At 37.6% G+C, this 24,930-nt stretch overlaps 1 protein-coding gene across 4 annotated transcripts in view; it reads right to left on the bottom strand.

The window, feature by feature from the left end:
• The window catches only part of COMMD10 (COMM domain containing 10), a 230,811-nt gene that overhangs the window by 179,832 nt on the left and 26,049 nt on the right, over nt 1-24,930 (bottom strand). For all 4 annotated transcript variants that reach the window (XM_078152972.1, XM_020967373.2, XM_020967375.2 and 1 more), the window contains exon 5: nt 11,145-11,255. In XM_078152972.1, coding sequence (XP_078009098.1) covers nt 11,145-11,255 — 111 coding nt within the window. The remainder of the gene's footprint in view (nt 1-11,144; nt 11,256-24,930) is intronic.

The following is a 24,930-nucleotide window of genomic DNA, read 5'->3' on the forward strand; positions in this document are numbered from 1 at the left end:
TTCTAGGGTCCCTTTCAGCTTGAAATTGATGCTACTATTCAAATATGAACTCCCTGAGGGTAATTTATTATTTACCTTTCTGTTTCCTCTATTAGCTGACCCAGCTATCTCCCACCTGATGTTAATATTTCCTCTATCAGCTGACCTAGCTATCTCCCACCTGATATTAATCATACCTCCATTCCCTGGGCTCTAATGGGTGAGCATTCACTCACCTAGAATCAGGCCACCCACCACTTCTAGCCTTTTCCACATGACAGCATCCTCCACTCTCTCTTTGAGTTCTTGTCTACTCCATTAGAAAATAAGCACACTGAGGGCAGGAACTCTCTCGCTTTTATATTTGTATCCCCAGCACTTAACAAAGTATTTGGCACATTATAAGAACTTAAATGCTTTTTCATTCATAGTATATTGCCTAGTTCACTGCTACTCACTAGGCATGTTTGCTGAATGAATAAATAGGAAAAGGATATTCAATTATCTATCCTACAAGACAAATCACTGGTGTGTCCTTAAAAATCCCTTGTGCTTTAATAACCACCATGGCTGATATAAATGGAAACTGGCTTCTTATCATTAAACTGGCATCTGTGCTCAGAATAAATGAATAAGAAGCCCATGATTTCACAGAATTTCTCCTCAGATCAAAAGGTATGATGTTATAAAATTTGAAATAATTGTTATTTATAATAAAGAAAAATTCTTTGGAGAATCAGGTTTTCTTATCAAAGTCATACCAAGACAGACATTGAACAGTAAGAACATTTTCCATTCTTTCCAAAGAATAATTATAACAATAACTGGTACGTATAACATTTTAAAATGTACAAAGTATTCTATTTCTCATCAGCTCTAAAGCAAAAAAGAAAATATTAAATTAAAATTAAATATTAAAAACTTGATCCAAGGAATTAGTTGAAGTACCACAACTAGGGATTAGATGAGAAGACAATATAAGGATCACTGGAATAATGGACATTTCTTTGTTCACTCAAACATTTATTAAGTTTCCACTACGTACAAGAAACCATCTGATGGAGGAAATAAAAAAATAAAAAATATACCACATCTGCCCTTCATAAGATCATTCTATAATAGGGGAGAAAAGAAATATATACAAACAACTACAATACAAACAAGAATATAAGTTCATAAATATTCAGAACAAGGAAGATCACTGGGCGCGGGGTGGGAGAGGCGGGGTACATGAACAGGATTCAAATGAGTGTTAACTGAATATAAGCCTTGAAGGATAGGCAAGATTTTAACAGGCAAACCTATTCTGGACATTGGCCTAGTTATACTACTAGGTGTACCTCAGTTATTTATAATTTATGCATAACTTGGTTCATTAAAGATGTTAACATGATTGGTACAACAATACCCTCCTTTCTATGATGATCAACCATAATTGTGAATGGCACTTTTTTTGGAGAAATTAGATATTAACAAATTGGGGGTACGTTTTGTTTTTAAAATGATGTGGCCTATTTCTTTGTTCATAAGCCAGCACAATCAATGATGTCAGCATAGCTCTTGGAATAAGTGTGGTTAATGTGTGCTCCCTCTACTGAATTAGTCGGCTCTAAAGAAGCAAATGATAACACTGCTTCCTAAATAAACACTTCTGTGAATTTCTCTCACCAGCCAGAGTGGAGTTGTTTCAAATTAAAAATAAAAGGAAAAAGAAATTTAGGATCCAAGGTTACGTCAGAATAGCTTTCAATATGCTAAGCATATAACTACACATCACAAAGCCAATCGCTATTCTAATAGCGCTAGACAAAATTTTGTAGGATCTTACATAAGAAAATCCATTCTAAGTAGGACTTTTCATAAATTTAAGAAATGAGATTAAATACTTCTGACCCTGAAACTTAGTATCTGAAGATCCTATTTTAACTCCAAATCATAATTTCCTTTCCATAAATAAAGTACCATCTGCAACCTGAGTATAATCCAATTTACCACAAGATAAATGAGATTTCTGTTGTCAAGGCGATTTTATCCTAGTTGTTCAAAGAAAGAGAAAAACGAAAAAAAAACCCACAAGGAATCCTTCTTAAAGGAAGTAAAAAACTAAAATTACAGTTACAAACCCACCAAAAAATTTTATAGTTTTAAAAATTAACATCAGTATAACCTCATAATACTGTTGGTTTTAGGTAATAAATTTACTTGGCAATGAAAATGCCTTATGCAGTAAAGAACAGTAAATAAAAATACTTAAACATCAGAAAAAGGTGTTTGTTTTATTGGCTAACCTAACTAGTATTACAGAAATAATTTTAAAGCTCCTCAAAATTACTATACAGAATAATAAAAATCCAGTTCATTGTTTTTACTCAGATCTGGTGTGTCCTAGAGACATCAAATAATTTAAAAATAATACTTTTATGCTAGAATCTGACAAATATGTTAGTATCTTCAAAAGCTTTTTCACCTATTGTACTTCACTAAACTTTAAAGGAGTGGAATGGTGATGATTTCATTTATTTGGTCTGTACTCATCTGATTAATAGCACTAACTTCAAAAATGTTACCAACAGAACTCTATTGTTACATACAGATTAGAAATGTAAACATACTTTTCCCACAACTACAGACTTCACAACTGATTGTGCATCTCATTTCAAAGAACATTATGAAAGGCTGAGGTTAAATCAACTAAAGAACACTACTGCCCCCTGGTGAGTCAAAAGGCAAATGACTTTTAATTCAGTAACACTTCATTTTTCTGTAAAACAAGAATAGGACATTATCTTGAGAAGCATTGACAGACAGAAACCTAGGCAATTAACGAAAACAACAACTGGGTTACATACACTAAGGCACTGCAAGACAAGTGACAGTCTCCTTCATGGGTAAATTTAGTACCAAAAAAGGAAAGCCAAGAAAGAGAAGTGTTGTAAAAGAAACAAAATTCAAACAATGTCATTTAATGTGACAGCAGTTAAGACTACCAAAGGTAACACAACACTATTCCTACGTGAATGTTAGAAGTGGAAGAATCAATTAATCACCAGCTACTTATTTAGCATCTACTATATGTCATGCTCAGTGCCGGATGCTAGCATTTACCTAGTGTTTTAAGGTTTGCAAAACACTTTACACATAATTTCATTTTATGCTCATAATACCCCTGGGAAGTAGGTGCTATTATCATCCCCACTTTACAAATGGGAAAACTGAGGCAGCCAGTAATCAAGTGATTTGCCCAGGGTCACACAGCTAGCAAATATCTGGGACAGGATCTGAACTCAGGACTTCCTGACTCCAGGTCCAGGATCTATCCATTATGCCACGAAGAAACAATTGTTCCTTCGAAGGAGCTTACATTCTAATGGGGGAGACAAGAAGTACATATAAAAACATGTACAGCATAAATACAAAGTTAATAAATACAAACATACACAAAGTAGTTTGGAGGGAGAATGCTAGCAATTGGAAGGGGAAAGGGAAAGAATGAAAAACTTTTGTGAGCACAGGAAGCTTTTCAGGTCAGAGATTCACATTCGCCTCACAATACTAAAATTTCATCAGTATGGGAACTCCTTTTGACCCACAGTGACAGCTACCTCTAACTTTGATGGTCTTCAAGAGCTTCCATAACCTGCAGACAACCTCTCTGAATTGAGGTAGGTTGGTTCTGGGATGACATATATGCAATCCATCATCAAACTATACTGAAAAAACCGTCAAAATATTTACTTTCATAATGTATATTGTTCCGCCCTTCATCAAAACTGACAATACTATTTTAAAGTTTATTTTTATATTGAAGAAAAGCCATAAAAACATATCTTCAGTTAAAAGAAATCCTCTAAATATCTTGTTTTAAGCAATCTCCAACCCAAGGTAGAAACAATTTTGCATCCTACATTTATCTTTTTTTGCTTTACAGTACAAATTTTTAGGGTTCTTGCAACCTTATTTATCCCTATTCTTGCTACATAGCATTTCAGATGTGTCAAGGGATTTCCTTGTCAGAAAGTGCAAAAAAAAATTTTTCTGGAAAAGCTGAATGGGTTGTAGTTAGGAAACTGTGTGATGATTTTAACAAGTCCAACCTGCTCCCTGCCACAAAGGTCTCTGTTTTTAACACATACGTTCTCCTGACCGTATGATTTCAAACACTGAAACTCAATAGCACATGAACAATCAGTGGTGAGTGCCTCAGAGACCCATGCTGGACACACAAAAGCTGTAGGATTTTTCCAAAGTTGACCTCTACACAAGAAGTGGCTGAGGGCAAGGGTTCTCAAACATTCTGGTCTCTAGAACTCTTTGTACTCTTAAAAATTATTGAGGACTCCCTTCAAAGAGCTCCTGTTAATTGTGTTATATCGACCCACACTTACCATATTAGAAATTAAAATATCCAAGTATTATCATGAAAATATTTTTTACCTCATAGACCCCCTGAAAGGATCTTGGAGATGCCCAGAGGTGCCCAGATCACACCTTGAGAACCACTGGCTTTGGGAACACCAAACATAATCATGTGGCAAGAAAAGCTAGACAATCCCAATGCTTCACTGACAGCCACAAAATGGAAAAAAGACCTTCGAGGAAGGCCTCCAATATATTGGGTAAGTCCTCCGGGTAGCTCTAAGGAAAAACATGTTCAAAAATCACACAAAATAAGAAGGCATGGATCAGTGGCCCTCTTCACTGATCGAAAGAATCCCCACACTGATGAAATCAGAGAGCCACTAAAGTACTGAAGTATAAGCCAGTGGTCTATGATATCAAAAGCTGTAGAAAGGTTATCTTCGAGATGCCAGGTGAGGCAAAACTAAAGAAAACAGAATTCCACAACAGTCACAGGTCGAGTAAGCACAATGCAGAAAAGCATGGATTCTATAAAGCTGTCCACTGAGCAGTAGCTAAAACCATTCTATGTGATTTTTTTTTCTTTCCTTATGGACTCTCTACCTTGGTAGTAGGTGACTGCTGTGATGAGAGAGTAAAAGCAACAAGGGACTGATCCAGAAACTGCTTATAAAGATGAAATGGCAAGCTTTGGGGCAGCATTTTGCAGCTACCGGAAAAGAAATGTGCAAGAAGAAACTGATTTTCAGCTTAAGCCTCCATGAAAGATGAAAAGTAGGTACCTTTTAACATTGCCCTGCTGCCAACCTGCCTTCTCAACAATGGTTTGATTAACTGCATATGAAAGCACTTCCAGCTCTGAAAATTACAAACTTAACCAAAATCTTTGAAATCAACTCAAAATCTAAAAAAAAAAAACCACAATCCATACAAAAACATATGCATTTACTCGTGTCCTCATGTTTTTTAAATTTTTAATTTTTATTGATAGTTTTTTGTTCATCTCCTCTTTATAGACAAGGCATTACAATTACACAATGTTCAGTCTCATTGTTCTTTCCGTCCACATCGCTGTAGTCAGATGTATGTGATTTTCCCGGTTCTGCTTACTTCCCTCTTCAATTGTTTGTATAAATCTTCCCATGTATTTCTGAATTCTCCATACTCATCATTTATTACAGTGCAATAACATTCATGTGTAAATTCATAAGCCACAATTTAAATAATGGCCACCTACTTTGTTTCCAATGTTCTGCTACAGCAAAGAGCTGCTACAATTACTTTTGTACATGGGAGATCTTTCCCTCTTTGACCTCTTTGTGGTAAATGCCCAGCAGAGAGTTCTCTGAATCAAAGAGTATGAACGTTTTAATCATTTTCTTAGAATGGCTGAGCTGATCCACAACTTCACCAATAGTGTATTAGTAGTGTACCTGTCTTTCCACAACCTCTCCAACAGTGACTATTCCCAAATTTTGTCATCTTTACTAGGAGAAACTGAAAAGTAATTTTGATTCGAATTTCTCTCATTATTGATAAGAGATTTATTATTATTGTCATTAATAAAAATAAAGGAGCAAATAGTCTTTAACAGTTTGCAATTCTGTGGAGAATCATTTGTTTATATCCTCTTACTACTTGCTCAGTGGAAAATGACTCTTGGTCATACATACTTGTGTTTGTTCCATACATATCTGGACTATCAGACCTCTATGAGAGATGCTTTCTACAGAGATGCCTCCTCCCCTTACAGCAGTTTCCCTTCTCATTCCAGCTACATTGAGTATTTGTGCAAAAGCTTTTGCTATTTCATGTAACTGAAATTAACTATTTCGTCTTTTGTGATTGCCTGTTTCTTATCTAGTTAAGAATTGCCATGCTTTGCTATAGTTGTGAAAGGCATCTGCTCTGGTTCTGTTGCAAATTTTTTATTGTGTAAACTTGAATATTCAGATCACACAACCACTTTGAGTTTATTATGGCATATGGTTTAAGATGTTGATCTAAACCTAACTTCTGCCAAACTGCATTCCACTTTTCCCAGCAGTTTTTATCAAAGGAAATTATTCCCCAAATAATTTATGTTCCCAGGTTTATTGAAAACTGAACAATTAAGAAAAACTGTTTCTGATTCTTCCTTCCTGATCTCTTCCACTGATCTCCTTTTCTCTATTTTTCAATCAGTAATAAAGAGTTTTAGTGATTAACTGATTTGTATTATAATTTAAGGTCTGGAAGTACTATTCCCCCATTTTCCCTTTTTTTCTCATTTTTTTTTCATTGTTTCCCTTAAGACTCTAGACCTTGTATTCTCCAAACGAATTTTGTAATTAGTTTTTCTAGTTCTATATAAAAATAGAATGGCATAGTGGATGGAGAGCCAGACTGAAAGACCTAGATTCAAGTCTATCCTCTAACAGTCTGGATGTGTGACCTTGGGAAATTCACTTAATCTCTCATGCTTTAGGCAATCCTCTAAGAATGTAAGTTGCAGTGAAGTTACCAACCTACATCACATGAAAGATTTTCCTGATTCCAAAACTCCCTATACCAATGAAGTCACAGGTCCAGTCCTTATCCCTATTTATAAAGTATCTCCTTGATAGTTTGACTGGTATAGGACAAAATTTATTAACTTAGGCACTACAGCCATTTTTTATACTGGTGTGATCCAATCATGAACAAGTGAATAACCTTTCAATTATTTACATCATTCTTATTTCTTAAATGTGTTTTGTTATTAGATTTCTATGCTCTGATTCTCAAGACAACTGAGATTTCTGAATGCACCAAATTTAAAAATGTGTATATTTATTGATTTTTAAATTATATTTGCATTTGGGAGGGGAAATTTAGTTTCCTCCATACATACAGGATGAATTCGATGTAATCACAGAAAGAAGAAGATAAGTAAGGAAAGGGAATTTGCTAACAAAGTTCAAATACCTATCTGTGCCTTTCCATACCCTTATAAGTATGGGGAAAATTATCTGATTGAATTGGAAGGGAGTTTGGGTTTGGCTATGTAAAGATTGAACAAACCCCAGGTCCTTTAAAAGACAAGCCTGCCAGCCCTTAGGTAGTTCAACAGTCTAAGGCAGAGAACAGTATCATGGAGTGTGACCCTGGGCCTCTACCAGAGGGCATCTAGGTAGAAGAGGATTTTCTCTCCTCCCTGTCCCACTGGTAAAAGAGTGGAACTACAGTAGGAAACCATGACCAGCAGAACACAGTTCAAGAGCATTTAAGGAACAGTTGAGATACAACAAACAGAGAAACAGAGATGATCTGCACTCCTAAAAGGAAGCAGCTTCAAGAGTGTGACCTATGGCAGCAGAGAAGAAAACTGACTATGAATTGAAAAAAAAAAAAAAGAACTAGCCCCAGCAACTAAGAATGGAACTATGGGGAGGAACAAACCCAAGGAGCCCAGCTGAGCAACACACCCAGCAAAGGCTCTAGCAGGGGAAGTATCTAGCAAGGGAAGTAGCATAGGGACTCAACAAGAAGAAAAAGGACATAAAAGCCCTGTAATACTTGAGACACAGTTCTCTTAGCTATATATATGCATCCTACATGTATGCCTCACTAGCACTATACTCTAAGTATGTACCCACTGGAAGATCCAACCTTTTTCCCATTCGTACTGTGTACATTTATTAGAGAGCGAGCCTTCTAAATGTATGGAGGGGAATATTTCATAAATACTGTTCTTACTATGCCATCTAGCTAAATGTCTTTGTTTTAAGCTAAATGTGTCTACTGTTTATTGAAAATAAACTCACTAGTGGGGGCTTGTAAACTATACCTTTAGCAGTATGGATCCACAAAGTATCTTTCTATATCTAGGGGATCTGCCATCTAGGGACCCAACCTTCAAGTAAAAATGTGTGCTGGGAAGAGGGTAGCCCAAGAGGGTACTACAGATACATGTACTATGGTACTACTGATAATATAAAACAAACAAAAAGTAAAAATTTTAAATGAAAGTGAATAATATGTGATTCTCAAATTAGTAAGAAGACACTGGAGTTTAATGAGTAGAATTGTGACATGGTTAGACCTGCCCTTCAGGAAAATTACTTTGGCAGCAGTGTAGAGAATAACTTAGAGAGGGGAGAGTTTTGAAGCAAGGAGACTAACTAGGAGACTCATTGCAATGGTCCAAAAGAAAGCTGGTGAGGGCCTGAATTAGGATGGTAGCAGCTACAAGAGGAAGGAGAAGAGGTCAGATGGGAGAGATTTTATGGAGATAAAAAAAGACAAGATTTGACAATTGATTAGATGTGTGGAATAAAGGGGAGCGAGGAGTCAAGAACGACACTAAGATTGCAAAGCTAAGTGACTGGAAGGATTATGGTGATTTTGACAGAAATGGTGTTCAATAAAAGGAGGCAGGTTTAGAGAAAAAGATAATGTAATGAGATCTGCAATGAAGATCATAATACATCCATGCCTACATATCCTGAGTGACTCACTCTTTCTTGCCAAAAATGAAAAAGTTGGGGAGGATGGGTCTTATTCACTGACCACTGCTTTGAAGCACAGAATCCCCCTGTCAAGAGGCACCTGCCACAGGCAGGTGTGATCTGGGGAGCAGGGAATTTTGCCTGCATAATTGCTGAATCACCTGGGTGTCAGTTAGATGATAACCATCATGAAGGAGACCAAAGCCTGGTATAGCTGAAGGCAGCCAGCATTGGGAGGGGGCAGAGTAAAGAAATGTTAAGCAATAATAGATGAAGACGGTAGTGTAGTTGGTTGTGTTGGAGAGAAGCCCTAAAATAGGATATTACAGAAAGGATGGGATCTGACCCATCCTCTCACTCTCTTCCTTTGATGGATTTCCGTTTGAGTTCATTCAATGGCCCCTACTTTGGAGACAACTTAGATAAAAATACAGCCATTCCACTTAAAACAAAACCTATGTATTATAGATGCCTAAAAGCACAATCAGGAAAAGACTTTTTTTGGGGAGGAGGAGCAAGTGAGGCTAAGAAGTGAGTACAGCTGGCCCCACAAGATGAATGTTCTGCAATCCAGCTTCTGACTTCATCATTTGCCTAAAACTACTCTCTCCAAAGTCATAAACGGTCATTGTCAAATCTAAAGGCCTTTTCTAAATCCTCACTCTCATTGACCTCTCTGTAGCATTTGACACTACTGATCACCCTCTTCTGGATACTCTATCCTTTCCAGGTTCTCATGATACTGCTCCCCTTGGTTCTCTCTTCCTATCTTCCTTCCTGCCTGCCTAACCATCCTTTCCCAGTCCCTTTCACTGGTTCTTCATTCAGGGCATACATTTCCCCCAAATGTCTGGCCTGGGACCTCTTCTCTTTTTCTTCTATATCATCTCGCTTGGAGATTTCATAATCTCCCATTTGGTGCACACGCAGTTATCATCTCTATATGGATGATTCCCAGATAGGTATCTCCAGCCCTAAATCCCTCCTCACTTCTGCCTACTGTCTTCTCTGACATCCTTCAAGTTTCAGCTCAAATCCCACCTTCTACAAGTCTTTCCTGCTTCCCCTTTCCCTCCCCCCCACCGCTTGTTCCTTCCTTTTAAGATTTTCTTCCATCTACTCTGTATTTACCTTGTATGTACATATTTTAAATGTTCTCTTCCCCTTCCCATGACAATTTGGTGACTGTCCTTGAGACCTGAAATCATATTTTTTGCCTTTCTTGATATTCCTAGCACTTAGCACAATGCCTAGCCCATAGTATGGATTTAATGAATGCTTATTGACTACATTAGATAATGTTAAACTCAGAGCTATTCTACAGTCACTTTATCTGTCTCCGTCCTCATGTCCTCACCCCTCATGTCCTCATCTTTATCCTCTACCCCATCCACCCTGATTTCCTCTGGGTGATGGGGCTTGATCTAAGTAGCTTACATCATTACCTTACGAAACTTTTCAGTGATAATTTATAAACTGTTAATTAATATTTCTTTGGCACTCCGCACTAGTGTCACATCTAAAAATCATCTGACGTTCTTAATAAATCATGTCAAATTTCTATTAAAAGGTAACAGTGTGGAGCTCAATATATTTGCAGTGAAATCCAAACTTATTTTTTCAGTAAGTCAATAAACACTTATTAAGCATTTACTATGTACCAGACACTGTATTATGTGCTGGATCTTGCAAAGGACAGAAAATATTTTAAAATCCACAGGACCTTAAAAGACAATTCGGGGCAGCTAAGGGGCACGGTGGATACATCTCTGGCCTTGGAGTCAGGAGGACCTGAGTTCAAATCTGGTCTCAGACACTTAACACTTACTAGCTGTGTGACCCTGGGCAAGTCACTTAACCCCAACTGCCTCACCAAAAAAGCAAAAAAAAAAAAAAGACAATTCAGATCATTGCCATATTCTAATCACTGACTATACAGTTGTTTATGATGAATGATACTCATTCCTTGGCATGTGTACAGAGTAAAACAATTTTAAAACAAAAAAACTACTGCTAACATTTAAACATAAAAATCAATCTATGACCTTTTCCACAATTTCTTCCTATTATAGAATTTAACGAGAAATTTTCCATCCAAAAAGCCATCTACAAAATAAAATAACCTTTCAAAGAAATACTAAAAAGTACCAAATTTCTTTTATGTATGACTCCAAAGCCTATTTTAGTAAATAATGACATGCTAATTTGTTATCAATCCATGTCCTTCAGTTTTAAACTACCTGCTTTTAACTTTTCAATATAATCCACAAAGCTCTAACTATAGTATGGATCTGAAGCAACAAAGTACACTCAATTCACCTGGAAATGGTTTCTTACCTTTGAATCTTCATTGCTCACTCCAAGTTCTAACACAGCTTGAGGAGATTTCAGCTTCGCTTGATTAGACTGAGCCATTTGAAGGTTAAGCTGCCATCCAATTGTCTCAAGCTGCAACAGACAAATACAGATGGAAATCAGATGGTGCAGAAGCAAAAAAAAAACCCCAAAAACCAGGCACTTTAAGCATGGCTCCCCTCATAGTAATGAACAAGAATAGCCAACAAGGCTACCCTCGTATCAGCCTTGAGTTTCCTTCAATATTCATACCCTACAATTCTCCCTCTACTGACAATTAGGCTTCTTGTCATGCCTATGAGAGTCAGCAAAACTAAGCAGTTTATAAGTAATGGTTCTATACAGTGGCCCAAATAACTCCAGAGGACTTATAAGGAAACCTATCGCCCTACTCTCGATAGTTAGCAGGCTGCTGTACAGAACAGTGCCATCAGTTGTCAGACAGGGTCACTGATGCATCTGTTTTGTTAACCTGTCCTTTGTTATATGAGAACTTTCTGTGGGAGATGGGTTATAGGGAAGCGGCAGTAATGTAAAAATACATCAATAAAATATTTTTTAAATAATACTTCAGAGACTGAAGGAAAGCGTGCAAGAAACTTAATCACTTTGTGGCATTAATGCCTTTCTCTGATAAGCTCAAAGCATTTTAAAGACATCTCAGTGACTTCAGTAAGCAAATAACAGTTGTTAATACTATGTTATATTTAGCTGGTTTAACAAGTAGGTTTTGAATGAAGCCAGGAAATATAAAGGTCAATGGTGCAATCCATAACACTGCTTTCGATAACACACAAATTTATTTTTTCCACAGAATAGAAATATACTTCATGAACACAAAGTAATAATTTCTAGGTAAGGCATACCATGAAAAAGTGAAACTATGGTTGTTCAATTTTTCTTCTTAATATATCAAAAGGTATGAGTTTGCTTTGACTAAATCTGCTAACTTACTAACTCCTGCGATGTCAAAACCAATTTAAGGTCTTGTATTTACTTTTTTCAAATTTCAAGTACCAAAATGCATAAGAAAGTTTTGTGAACTGCAGTTTAAATATTTGACAATATGCATGAGTAACGAAAATATAAGACTACTTGATGACACTGGTAAGAATGACACTATCATAACAACTTCAAATTGACTAACGTACTAATTATTTAAAAAAGATTGCTAAACAATTGGAAATCACAGCAGTAACTCAGAGCCAAAATGGAAAAAGAAAACTGAAAATGTTTTCTTTTAAAAGCTAATAATTGGACGAGAAACCAAAGCTACAGCCCTAATATAGTACCTTTCAGAGACTAGGGATGAAAAGGAGAGAGATGTTGTACAGACATAATCAAACACCACAGGCTAAAAATCAATTAAATGGAACATTTTAAATAAGGACCCTTGATGTACTGATCTTTATCACGGATGTACGACAGCCCAAGACACCAACCCACAGCTGTTTCTGAGTAACCACATACTACACACTTTAAACAACTGAGGATAAACACATGCTAGCATATTTCCACTGCCTGGGACAATTCCTGATGCAATACGTCATTGTAATCAGCAAAAAGCATTCAACACTCGTGTGTATTTTTACAAAACTGCTTTGACTGGTACTATGCCTAGAAACATCAAAAGAGGTAGAAGAGACCACAGTGGTCATCTAGTCCAACTCCATAGTTTTGCACATGAAGATAATGGAGCCCAGCAAGTTCCCATGTTTTGCCCATTGTCACACATATGGTAACTGTCAGAGATGTGATTTGAATCCAGGTCTTCAGACTCCTACTGTACTATAAGATCTCCTTGAAATAAAGACAAGATATGTTACACCTGAGAGAGCATGTAGGCCATGTATTCTAACCTACCTAGTTTACAGAAGAGGAAACTGGTGCTCAGAAAGGTTATAGGACTTCCCCAACATCATAAAACATATCCAATCAGTGGCTCAGTCTTCTCAAGTCTACCTGCAATGTCTCTCCCAGCCTCACGCAGCCGCTACCCTATTTCTGGCCTTTCTTACTTCTTGCCTGGACTACTGCAGTAGTCTTCTAATTGGCCTCCCCACCTGGGAAGTCTCTCCCCCACCCCAATCCATCCTCACAGTTGTCAAGGTGATTTCCCTAAAGCACAGGTCTGACCACAGCATTCCACTACTCAATGACCTCCAACTATATCCTGTTGTTCAAATAAAAATGCCTTTGTTTGACACGTAAAGCCCTTTGTAGCCTGGTTTCCACTTACCTCTCCAGCTTTACTGCACAAGTACCTTTTACATACTCCCCAGTCAAGTTAAGCTTTCTTTCTAGATGTTTCTCACACATAATATCCCATCTCCTTGCCTGTGCACAAGCTGTGTCTCATAGCTGAAAGGCCATGCCTCTTCACCTCCATCTCTTATAATCTTTCAAGGATGAACTTCTATGACAGGCCTTTCCTGATTCTCCCAGCTACTAGTGCCTTTCCCAAAAAATTTAGCATGTAGGTATTTTGGCCTCAGTTCTATCTAACCACCATATTCAATCTAACCACCAACTGAGCAGAAAGTTCGTCTCACTCTAATAAGTGGTTATCTAGTAAACCTTAGATCCAGTGTTGATTACATTATAAGGCAATCCCTTCCACTTCTGGAAAGCTTTAAATGTTATGAAATTTTCCCTTACATAGAGGAGAAATTTTGACTCCCTGCCTCTTCCCCTCATTAGTGCTAATTCTGCCACCTTGAGCTACATGAAATAAATCTAATCTTTCATCCACATGCTAATCCATCAAATATGTCTGACCTCTTCCCAATAAAATCACAGGTCTCCCAAAAAAAATCCAATTATCTTGTTTCACCATCACATCTTCCTGCTGAGGCATACTGAGTCTCATACGCAGTCCACCAAAACCCCCAGATCTTTTTCACTGCTGTCTAGCCATGCCTCCTCAATCCTGTAGTTGTGAAGTTTATTTTTTGAATCCAAATGTAAAGCTTTAAGTTTATCTATTTAAACTGTATCAAATGTATTGATAACGACATTAAACAGAACAGGGTCAAGGAAAGATGCCTGGGGCATTACAACTAAAGATCTCTAGTAATCATCGATCTTGAAGTTCATTTCTAACCATTATTCACTATTCTTTGGGTATAGTCATTTAATCATTTCCAAATCTATCTACCTGTCCTCTTAGCTAACCTACATTTCTTCATCTTATCCCATAGGATATTATGAGAGATCTTGTCAAACGCCTTGCTGACATCCAAGTACGATATACCTCCGGCATTCCCTTGCTCTTTCTACCTCACATTCCATTACCTCTTCCATGTAAATACAATGCCCTGCTCTAATACCTCCTCAGAATGCAAATTCTGATGGATCTTTTTCAGCCCTAGCAAATCATGAAATGACAAACGACGAAGGCACAGACAGATTTAAGTATGTGTCAGTGAAGGTGGTATTCACCCAATCAAGAAATCAGAAATCATCTGAAGTACTGAGGTAGTAATAATTAGGGTTAGGGTTAACCCATGCAAACTTCTATAATTCTTATCTACGTCCTCCTATTAGTTTGCTACAGGCAGTTTAACCAACATGCTGGGGATTTTTCTCACTTTCTTTTGACATCAGAAAGATACCAAAAGATACATTAGTTTTCCCTTCCTATTACTACACTTTCACCAATCCATCTTCTTTTTGAAACTTATGATTTTGACAAAATTCTTTCCTCCAGATCTCCCTGTTTACGAGGTGTTATAACCTACTCTAATCAATCACAAATTATTCATTGCCCTCTGGGTGATACTCATTTTGAATCCTTCAGAGACTGTCCCATGACCTTTAGCCATATAACAAAAGGATAATGGCATTAAAACGATGGACAGGGGTTTCCAGGGCACACAAGGAACAAGTTAGCAGACTAGACATTTTCTCCAATCCCCATGACCTCTCAAACCTCTCTAAAACAGAAACTAGATGCCAAAGAAAAAGCCATTTAAGCTGTCTCCAAGGTCTATCACACCCACAATCCAAAGGAATGTTAAAACCACACACACACACACACACACACACACACACACACACACACACACACACAGAGTTTACTGACCCGAGCTCACTTAGCAGCCCTCCTCAATCTCCTATGCCACCAGCAGCAAGGCTACACTAGCAGACCTTAGTAGACCCTTATGCCTCAGTACCCCTCCTGCTTTCCAGTGCCATGGAGACCTTGCCCCAGAATGCAGAAGTTTGCTCAGGCCTTAACAACCAGGTTAGTCACAGCCCTTGAGGTACAAAAGCTTTCCAGGGGTAACAACCCAGAAGCACCAGTGCTACAAAGTTCTGAAATGGCAGTGCCCGGGAAAACAGGTTCTGAACTACTGGCATGAGGCCAGAGAACTGAAGAACAGGAGTGTGATAGGTCACCAGAACAGGATAACAGAGCATGGGAAGGGGAGGATGGAGAGTTGGGAAAGGGCTGATACGTACTCCATCAAACGTGAAGAAAGTGCAACATCCAGCTGGAGCCAGGTCCCACCACCCAAAAATCAGTTGGGGTAGAGATCTAGACTGGTGAGTCATGAACTGCCATGTGAGGGAGGAGACTGAGATGCTGCAAGAGCCAGCCCCCAAGAAACTACAATCAGAGGATAGGGAGTCAAGAAGCAAGTGATAATGAAAGTAAGGGGGGGGGAAAGATTGAAAATCCCAATGGCAGAAAACAAACTCACACCTTGAACATAAACAGATAAATCAACAGGAAAGATAGCAACAACAGAAGGAAATAACGGCCTCCAGATCTAGTAATGAATTCAGACATCTACGAATAAATACTACAAAATAAAGGAAAATGAAGAGATAGAGGATCCTATAAAATTTGAGAACATGGAACCATAACGTGTTGTTCCTGAGTAGTTTAAATGAGAATTACCAGAGCAGAATTTATCCCGCACAGCAAAAATAATGAACAGAGTAGAAAAACTTGAATCTACAATGTCAAGCCCCACCAAAGAAACAAAATAGAGAGCAAAAGATTGGGAATACAAATACATAGAAATGAAGGACAAACTAGAATAAGGGAAGCAAAAAAAAAAAACATTAAAAGAAAATATGCTCACTGTGCAAATGGATCTCAAAGACAGGCTGCATAGAGAAAACTTAAGAATCACAGGTCTCCCAGAAGATGACAGAACAAAAAATGTTAACACCATAACGATGCCCAGAACTTCCGAATGTAGAAAATGAAATTCCAATTGAAAGAATTCACACATCTCCTCCAGGAAAATATACGAGGCTGCAACTCCAAGACACATAGTGATTAAATTTAACAATTCAATTAAAAAACAAGTTCTCCAAGCCATCGGGAGAAAGACCTTCAAATACAAAGAAAAAGACATCTGATCAGTGCAAAAGGAGGAAAGAATAAAATAGTGCCCCAAAGAGCATAAAGCTCAGGATGAAGCCCAGGGTGACCTATCCTGGTTCAAGCTTAACCTGACAGGACATAAGATAGCTATTCAATAATCAAGAAGAGTTTAAAACATTTTTAGAACACCCCAAACAACAGAAATGCATCAGTAAATAAATGCATTAGGTATGGACAGCAACAGAGTGACAACAGAAAGACCAGTAAAAGATTTCTTTCTAAATATACACACAAAGACAGGGCTGAACATGGAAATACAGTAGTGGTAACACTGAAGAGGCAGACTAAGGACATCATGGACAGACAGACTCTAGTGACACCCTACCTCCAGGTGAATGCTTCTTTTGTGAGACTACATGACAACATTAAAAAAAAAAAGTCAAGAATCGCAAGGGAAATAATGGGGGGGAGGGGAAGCTAGGAATGCTTACTAGCTCTGTGACCCTGGGGAAGTCACTTAACCCCAACTGCTTTACCCAAAAAAAAAAAGGCTAGGAATGGAAGGGATCCCACCAGTACTAGATCTCAAAACTATACTGTACTACGAAGTGTTAACAATAAAAAAATATGATACTGGTTAAAAAATAGAAAAGATGATCAATGAACCAACAATGCCAAAAAGCAAACATAACATAGTTTTTGACGAATAAGCTTCAAATGAATATGTTACCTAAATTTAAAAGGTCGTATCATTAAGAAATCAGAGAAGAATAGGAGCTAATTCCTCCATAAGGAATAAAGGTTATCAAAGTAGATAAAATGGATAATAATATAGGTAATTCAAATTACATAAAATTGAAAGGTTTTTGCATGAATATTGTGTTTGAAAAACTCTAATTCCTATTCCCATACTCCATGACTACGAAAAATCAGCAAAAACAACATAAGAGTTAGGAAATTGTTTTTAAAAGAACTATTCTGATATTAATCAAGAAAAAGTCATCAGATTAGTACTTTAACACTTTTCCTCACTTGTAACTGTGAGGTGAATAAAATGATTACCAATATTATCAATTGCATTCAGAAAAAGAAAAAGAATCCAATGTCAAATTGGGCCTTATTAGTTATACAAAATTTGCTTCTGTTTAATATAAATAACATACTGTCCACAAACATTTCTATATAGTAAAATGGCCAAGAATTTTAATGTTATTTTCCTATTTGTACTGCAATTCAGAAAGGTGAGGCTATTTAGAGTTTAATCAATACTCTAGGCCTTATCAACAGCAAAAATAATATAAGTCTCTCAGATTGTTAATATCTTTCAACCACAGTTTATAGGGTGTGTCATAGCTCATCTCACTTTTATAACTTGAGGTGACACATTCCTTTGAGAAACTGTTAGTTATAATGTCAGTTTAAAATGGTAATGAATTCATTATCTCTCTAATTATCATATACCATTTGCAACTTAAGATGAAAAAGTCAAAAACTTATAATCAAAATTGTTTTGCAACTTCCTCCTCCCTTCCAACAAATAAAGGTCAACTCTACCATAAGATAAAATCTTAAAAACTGGAAAATAAAGTTCAAAAGGAGACTTGTCTATATTTCTTTAAATTTTTCTCAAAAACAATTTTAGACACAGAAGAACCCTACTCCAACACTCTCAATTTTACGGATCATGTAATTGAAACCTAAAGAGATAAAAGTGACTTGTCCAAGGTGACACTGCAAATTAGTGACAACAGTCCCAACTGGAATCCAAGTCTCCTTTCTTCCAACCTAGTAACTTCAGAAGACCAAATCCTTGGATACTATGAAGTTGATATAATATTCTGTACAAAATGTAAAAAAAATGTAGCAAAAAACATGTCATGAAAGCTTCAACTGCTTCCTTACGTTAAACATTTTGATTCTGTTATCTGTTATTCTGACCCATTTCTAAAACTCTAGTTGCTTAACTGTTAGCAAATACTAAAACTAAAAAACTGAACAAAGATACAACTCATTGAAAGAAAATTCAATATAAAATTATTTCCTATTTTAGAATTCACGAATCAGGAAGCTAACATACATACCAAAAAAGGTTCATCCACCCATCTTTTCAGTGCCCAGCTCCTTCCCAATACCCTTTCCTATACTGCTAACTGTATTATATATTCAAAACTACAAAATTTTATGTTTGGTAAGAAGAAATTCCCAACCTAGAGACTATATTCTAAAAAATGATTTCTCAACTAGGTTGTTTGAAAGCCAGAAAGTATTTTCACACAGAAACAATGTTTAAAATGCTGCTCAAATTCCCAGATCAGCCTACAAAAGCCTATTTAACCCAAAACAGAAGTAAGAGTTCTCTAGAGTCCTAAAATAGATGCCTCATCAGTCATGGAGGTGACTTCGGGTTCTTGAAAGCCATGCTACCAGAACACAATTTCTGGTAATTTCTATCATGCTGGCCCCCAAAGCAGGAGTTGTCAATTTTCCAGGGAACAACCTAGCTAATTATGAAGAGGACTGTAAACCTGACCACCTGAAATTTTTTCCTCTGGCCATGGTAACCTCTGAAACTAATAAAAATTAAAAATAGGGCTAAAAATAGGTTTCAGTGTTGTGAAATCCCTTCCACATATGCAGTGACAGTAGCAGAGTGATGAAATGGAAAACTGAAGGTACTAAGAATCACAGTTTTTGGACCCTCCAAACAACATGCAAACAAACATATACAAAGCAATCTATATATATAGGATAAATAGGAAATCAACAGCGAGAAGTCACTGAAATTTAAGAGGGGTTGGGAAAGGTTTCCTGTAAGAGTGAGATTTTAGTTGGACTTAAAGGAAGTCAGAAAGGTCAGTGGTCAGAGTGGAGGAGAGGGAACATTCCAGGCAAGGGGGAAAGCTAGGAAGAATGCCTGGAGTGTGGTAAGAGAGTGCCTTGTCTTATTCATTGAACAGCCAGGAGGCCAGTGTCACTGGATTGAAGAGTATGTGTCAGGGAGTAAATTGTAAGAAGACTGGAAAGGTAGGAGGGCTTTGAATGCCAGAGCATTTTGTATTTGTTCCTAGAGACAATAGAAAGCCACTAGGGGGAGGAGGGGTACACATGGTTAGACCTGCACTTTAGGAAAATCACTGTAGTGGATGAACGGAGGATGGATTGGAATGGAGAGAAACTTGAAGCAGACAGATCCACCAGCAGGCTAATGCCATAATCCAGGTATGAGATTATGAGAGCCTGCACTAGAGTGGTGGGTGGCAGTGTCAGAGGAGAGAGGGGTATATTTCAGAGATGTTGCAAAGGTTAAATAAACAGGCCTCAGCAACAGACTGGATATGGCTGGGTGGGGGGGGGAGTGGAGGTTGGGGGTAAGGTTAGTGAGAAATCCAGAATGATTCCTAGGTTGCAAGCCTGAAAAGCTGGGAGGATGGTGCTACCTTCTATAGGAATAGGGAAGGTAGGAGTTGGGGAGGATTTAGGGAGAAAGATAATGAGTTCAATTTTGGGCACATTAAGTTTAAGATGTCAACTGGACATCTGGTTCAAGATGTCTGAGAAGCAGTTGGAGATGTCAGATTGGAGGTCAGCACAGAGGTTGGAGCAGGAAAGCTAGATTTCAGAATCATCAGCACAGAGATGGTAATTAAATCCATGGAAGCTCATAGGATCACCAAGTGAGGTAGTATAAAGGGAGAAGGGAATAGGGCCCAGGACAGAGCCCTGAGGACACCTATGGTTAAGGGAGTAATCTGGAAGAAGATCCAGCTCCACCCTCAGAGAAACAGAGGACAAATAAGTACAGTACGGTCTTACATAGATGCATATGAATGTTTATGTCTATAACAAGCATGATTATAGATAACTATATACAGAATGCACACTATTCATTTTTTTCAGAGCTGTTCATCTTTGCTTCCTTGTAAGAGGAACTTCTAAGTAAGAAAACTTACAAGGAAGCAAGGATTGGCAGCTCTGGAAAAAAATGAAGAATATTTATGATATACACTTTCTTGAAATAGAAATTTATTGCTATATATTTTTAATCCTCTCATGTTCAGCTGTACACATGGCAATGCTTTTTTTTCTTATTTTGTATTTAAGTTTCAATATTTAAGTTCACAATATGTTTCTTTTTCTTTTCTTATTGTGTATTTAAGTTTAAAATTAAAAAAAAAAAAGGAAGAGGATCCAGCAAAAGAGATAGAGGAAGAGTGGTCAGACAAGTAGGAGGAAAACTAGGAGAGAGTGGTGTCCCAAAAACCCAGAAAGAAGAGAGTATCAAGGAGAAGAGAGTTATCAACAGTGTCAAAGGCTACAAAAGAGGTCAAGAGAATGAGGATTGAGGGATGAAAAAAACCATTGGGTTTGGCACATAAGAGATCATTAGTAATTTTGGAGAATAGTTTTAGTGGAATAAAGAGGTCAAAAATTAATTCAGACTATTCCTTGGAAGGACTGTAAGAGTATAATAAGAAGACAGTGAAAGGAGACAAAATGGAGGCACCTATTATAGACAGCCTTTTTCCACACAGTTTAGCTACAAAGGGCAGAAAAAATATAGGAAGTTATCAGGGATCGAGAAATCAAGTGAGGGTTTTGGTTTTTGGTTTTTTTAAGGATGCGGGGGATACAGGCATGTTTGTAAGCAACAGGAAATAAGCCAATAAAAAGGGAGAGATTGAAAATAAATGAAAGTGTGAGGATGATCAAGGAGACAACGTTAGAAAAGAATGAATGGGATGGAATCACTTGAACAAATAGAGGGGGTTAGCCTTGGTAGGTGGTAGACTACAGGTATAAAATGGAGTATACATTTTCAGATACTGCCAACGTGTAAGTTAGTTTTGCTTTTTGTTTCAAGAAAGAGCTGTTGGGGGGGATAATAAAGGAGAAGTGACAACAGCATTAAAAGAAAAATAAAAAACAAAGACCTTCAATAAAATATTTGTTGAGAGAAGGAAAGAGGTGCCAGATTGTATTGGGATCTAAACTGTCAAGGTTTTTCCTGGAGACAATAGAAAGACACTGAAGATTTGTGAACAGGGAAATGATAGCCTAGATGTAGGTGTCAGGAAGATTAATCTAGCCACAGTATGATCCGAGGGAGGAAGATATTGCAATTGTCCAGATGGATAGTAATAAGTCACTGTATTAGGGGGATAGCGGAGAGACTAGAAGAGAGGGGACAAATACAAGAGATGTTATGAAGGTAAAACTGACAGGACTTAGTAACTAAATGTTGGGAGGTTATTTCTCTAGAAAAATAATTCCAAAACAAAGTTATTGCTTCTATTTTTTTGTTGTTGTTCAATCGTTCAGTCATGTCCAAAACTTCATAACCCCATGGATCATAACATACCAGGTCCTTCTGTCCTCCATCTGCCAAAGTCTGTCCAAACTCACAGCCATTGCTTCCATGACACTATCTATCCAGCTCAAGCTCTGCCATATGCTTCTCCTTTTGTCTTCAATCGTTCCCAACACTGGTGTCTTTTTCTGATGAGCACCATCTTGTCATTATGTGGCCAGAGTATTTAAGCTTCAACTTCAGTATTTGTCCTTCCAATGAACAGTCTGAATTAATTTCTTTAAGTATTGACTGATTTGACCTCCTTGCTGTCCAGGGACTCTCAAAAGTTTCTCTGGCACCACAATTCAAAAGAGTCAATTCTGTAGCATTCAGCTTTCCTTATAGCCCAACTCTTACAGCCGTACATTACTACTGGAAAAAACCATAGCTTTGACTTCATGGACCTTTGTGGCAAGGCAATGTCTCTGTTTTTAGGATGCTGTCCAGATTTGCCATAGCTTTCTTTCTAAGAAGTCTTTCAATTCCATGGCTGCAGTCACTATCTGCAGTATTCTTTGAGCCCAAGAATATAAAACCTGACAGTACTTCCATTTCTTCTCCCTCTATTTGCCAGAAAGTGATGGGACCAGTTGCCATGATCTTAGGTTTTGGTTTTTTGGTTTTTTTGATGCTAAGCTTGAAGCCAGCTTTTATACTCTCCTCTTTCACTCTCATCAAGAGGCTTCTTAATTCTTATTCACTTTCTGCCTTCAGAGTATCATCTGCATAGTTCATATTGTTGACATTTCTCCCAGCAACCTTAATTCTGGCTTTTGATTCATCTAGCATGATGTGCTCTGCATGTAAGTTTAAAAAAGTGACAATATACTGGGGCAGCTAGGTGGCGCAGTGGATAGAGCACCGGCCCTGGATTCAGGAGGACCTGAGTTCAAATCCGGCCTCAGACAGATAACACTTACTAGCTGTGTGACCCTGGGCAAGTCACTTAACCCCATTGCCTAGCCCAAAAAAAGGGGAAAAATTTTTTTTTAAAAAGTGACAATATACAGCCTTGTCATACTCTTTTTCCCATCTTAAGCCAACCAGTTGTTCCTCAGGGAACAAGTAAGATAATTTAGCACTCATCTATTTGAGGACTTGCCACATTTTAATGTGATCCACACAGTCAAAGCTTTATTAGTACAATCAATGAAGCAGAAGTAGATGGTTTTCTCCATAATCCAGCAAATGTTGGCAATTTGGTCTCTAATTCCTATGCCTCTTCAAAAACCAGCCTACTCTTCTGATAATTCTTGTTTCGCATATTGCTGAAGCCTAGCTTGCAGAATTTTAAGCAATTTTAATCTTGCTGGCATATAAAATAAACACAATTGTTCAGTAATTTGAACATTCTTTGGCATTGCCCTTCTTTAGGACTGGGACTGATCTTTTCCAATCCACTGGCCACTGCTGAGTTTTCCAAATTTGCTGGCATACTGGGTGCAACACTTGAACAGCATCATCTTTTAGGATTTTAAATAGATCAGCTGGAATTCTGTCACCTACATTAACCTTATTGTTAGCAATGCTTCCTAAGGCCCACTTGACTTCATTCTCTAGGATGTCTGACTCTAGATCAGTAACCACATAATAGTGGTTATCAGTGATATTTAAGATTTTTCTAGTATAGTTCTGTACATTCTTGCCACCCCTTCTTAAACTTTTCTGCTTCTATTAAGTCTCTACCATTTTTGTCTTTTATCATGCCCTTTTTTGCATGAAAATTTCCCTTGATATATCTAATTTTCTTGAAGAAATCTCTTATCTTTTCCACTCTACTGTTTTCTTCTATTTCTTTGCATTACTCATTTAAGAAAACCTTATCTCTCCTTGCTTTTCTCTGGAATTCTGTATTCAGCAGGATATGCCTTTCCCTTTCTCCTTTCCCTTTCTCTTTCCTTCTTTCCTCAGCTATTTGTAAAACTCATCAGACAGCCATTTGCTTTTTTGCTCTTCTTTTCCTTTGGAATGTTTCTTGTTGCTGCTGTTGCTCCTGTGCAATATTACAAGCCTCTGTCCATAGTTCTTCAGGCACTCTATCAGATCTAATCCCTTCAATCTATTAGTATTACTTCTCTAACAGACTTCAAATTCCCCACAAAGCTATATGCCATTAGGCAATTTTCTGCAAGGGCAGCAGTAACCTATTGTCCTCTCATACTCCAAGGAAAATGACAAATCACTAAGCAAACATCCTTTAATTAGTGCAATCCTATACCCCATAAGAATGCTTTAAAAGCTTGTGCTACAAATCATACCAAAATGCAAAGGGCCTTTTAGAAGCCTTATGACTTAGGGACAAAACAATGCCTAGCCGTAGACCCTGTCTCCAGTGCTCAGGGCCTAAAAATTACCTCCAGGGATGTGGATCAGAGAATCCACAACTATTTAGACATCAAGCAATCTGTTCTCAGGCTAGAAGATTGCTGGTCAAAAACAATGGTTTCAGAAGTTCTCAAAGAATTCTGATGCACTCAAAAGAACTGAAAATGTGTCAAAATATGGTCCTTGTTTCCCAAGAGATATTCTTCTTATTATTATTCCCCACACAAAGCCACTAAGAACTTTCCATTTTCAAGGGTCTTGAAGAGCTCTAATAATTATAATAGCTAACATTTATAGAGTGCTTACCATTTGTCATGCACTGCTAAGCACTTTACAATAATTATCTCATTTGACCCACGCAACAACCCAAAAAGGTAGGTGCTATTATAATCTCCATTTTACATATGAGGAAACTGAGGCAAACAGAGGTTAAGTGACTTGTCTGGGGTCACACAGCTAATAAGTGTCTGAGGCCAAAATTGAACTCAAGTTTTCCTGACTCCAGGCCTGGCACTCTATCCACTGTGCCACCTAGCTGCCCTCAAAACTGAAGCCAGGGTCATTGAGTAAGTCCCCTAAAATCACCACAGTCTTTAGCAACAATTCTAGTGGTCCCAAGAATTTTGAAGAAGAGGGGTGCCCTTTGGCTTTACTGTACCCTCCAACCCAGGTGTAACCTTACCAGGCAAAGACTGTAAGGGACATTTCAGTGCAGCCTGGGAGGCACTGAAATGTTTTGTGACCAAAATTCT

The sequence above is a fragment of the Phascolarctos cinereus genome, unplaced genomic scaffold, assembly GCF_003287225.1.
Source record: "Phascolarctos cinereus isolate Bilbo 61053 unplaced genomic scaffold, phaCin_HiC Scaffold_4;HRSCAF=312, whole genome shotgun sequence".
Taxonomy (NCBI): domain Eukaryota; kingdom Metazoa; phylum Chordata; class Mammalia; order Diprotodontia; family Phascolarctidae; genus Phascolarctos; species Phascolarctos cinereus.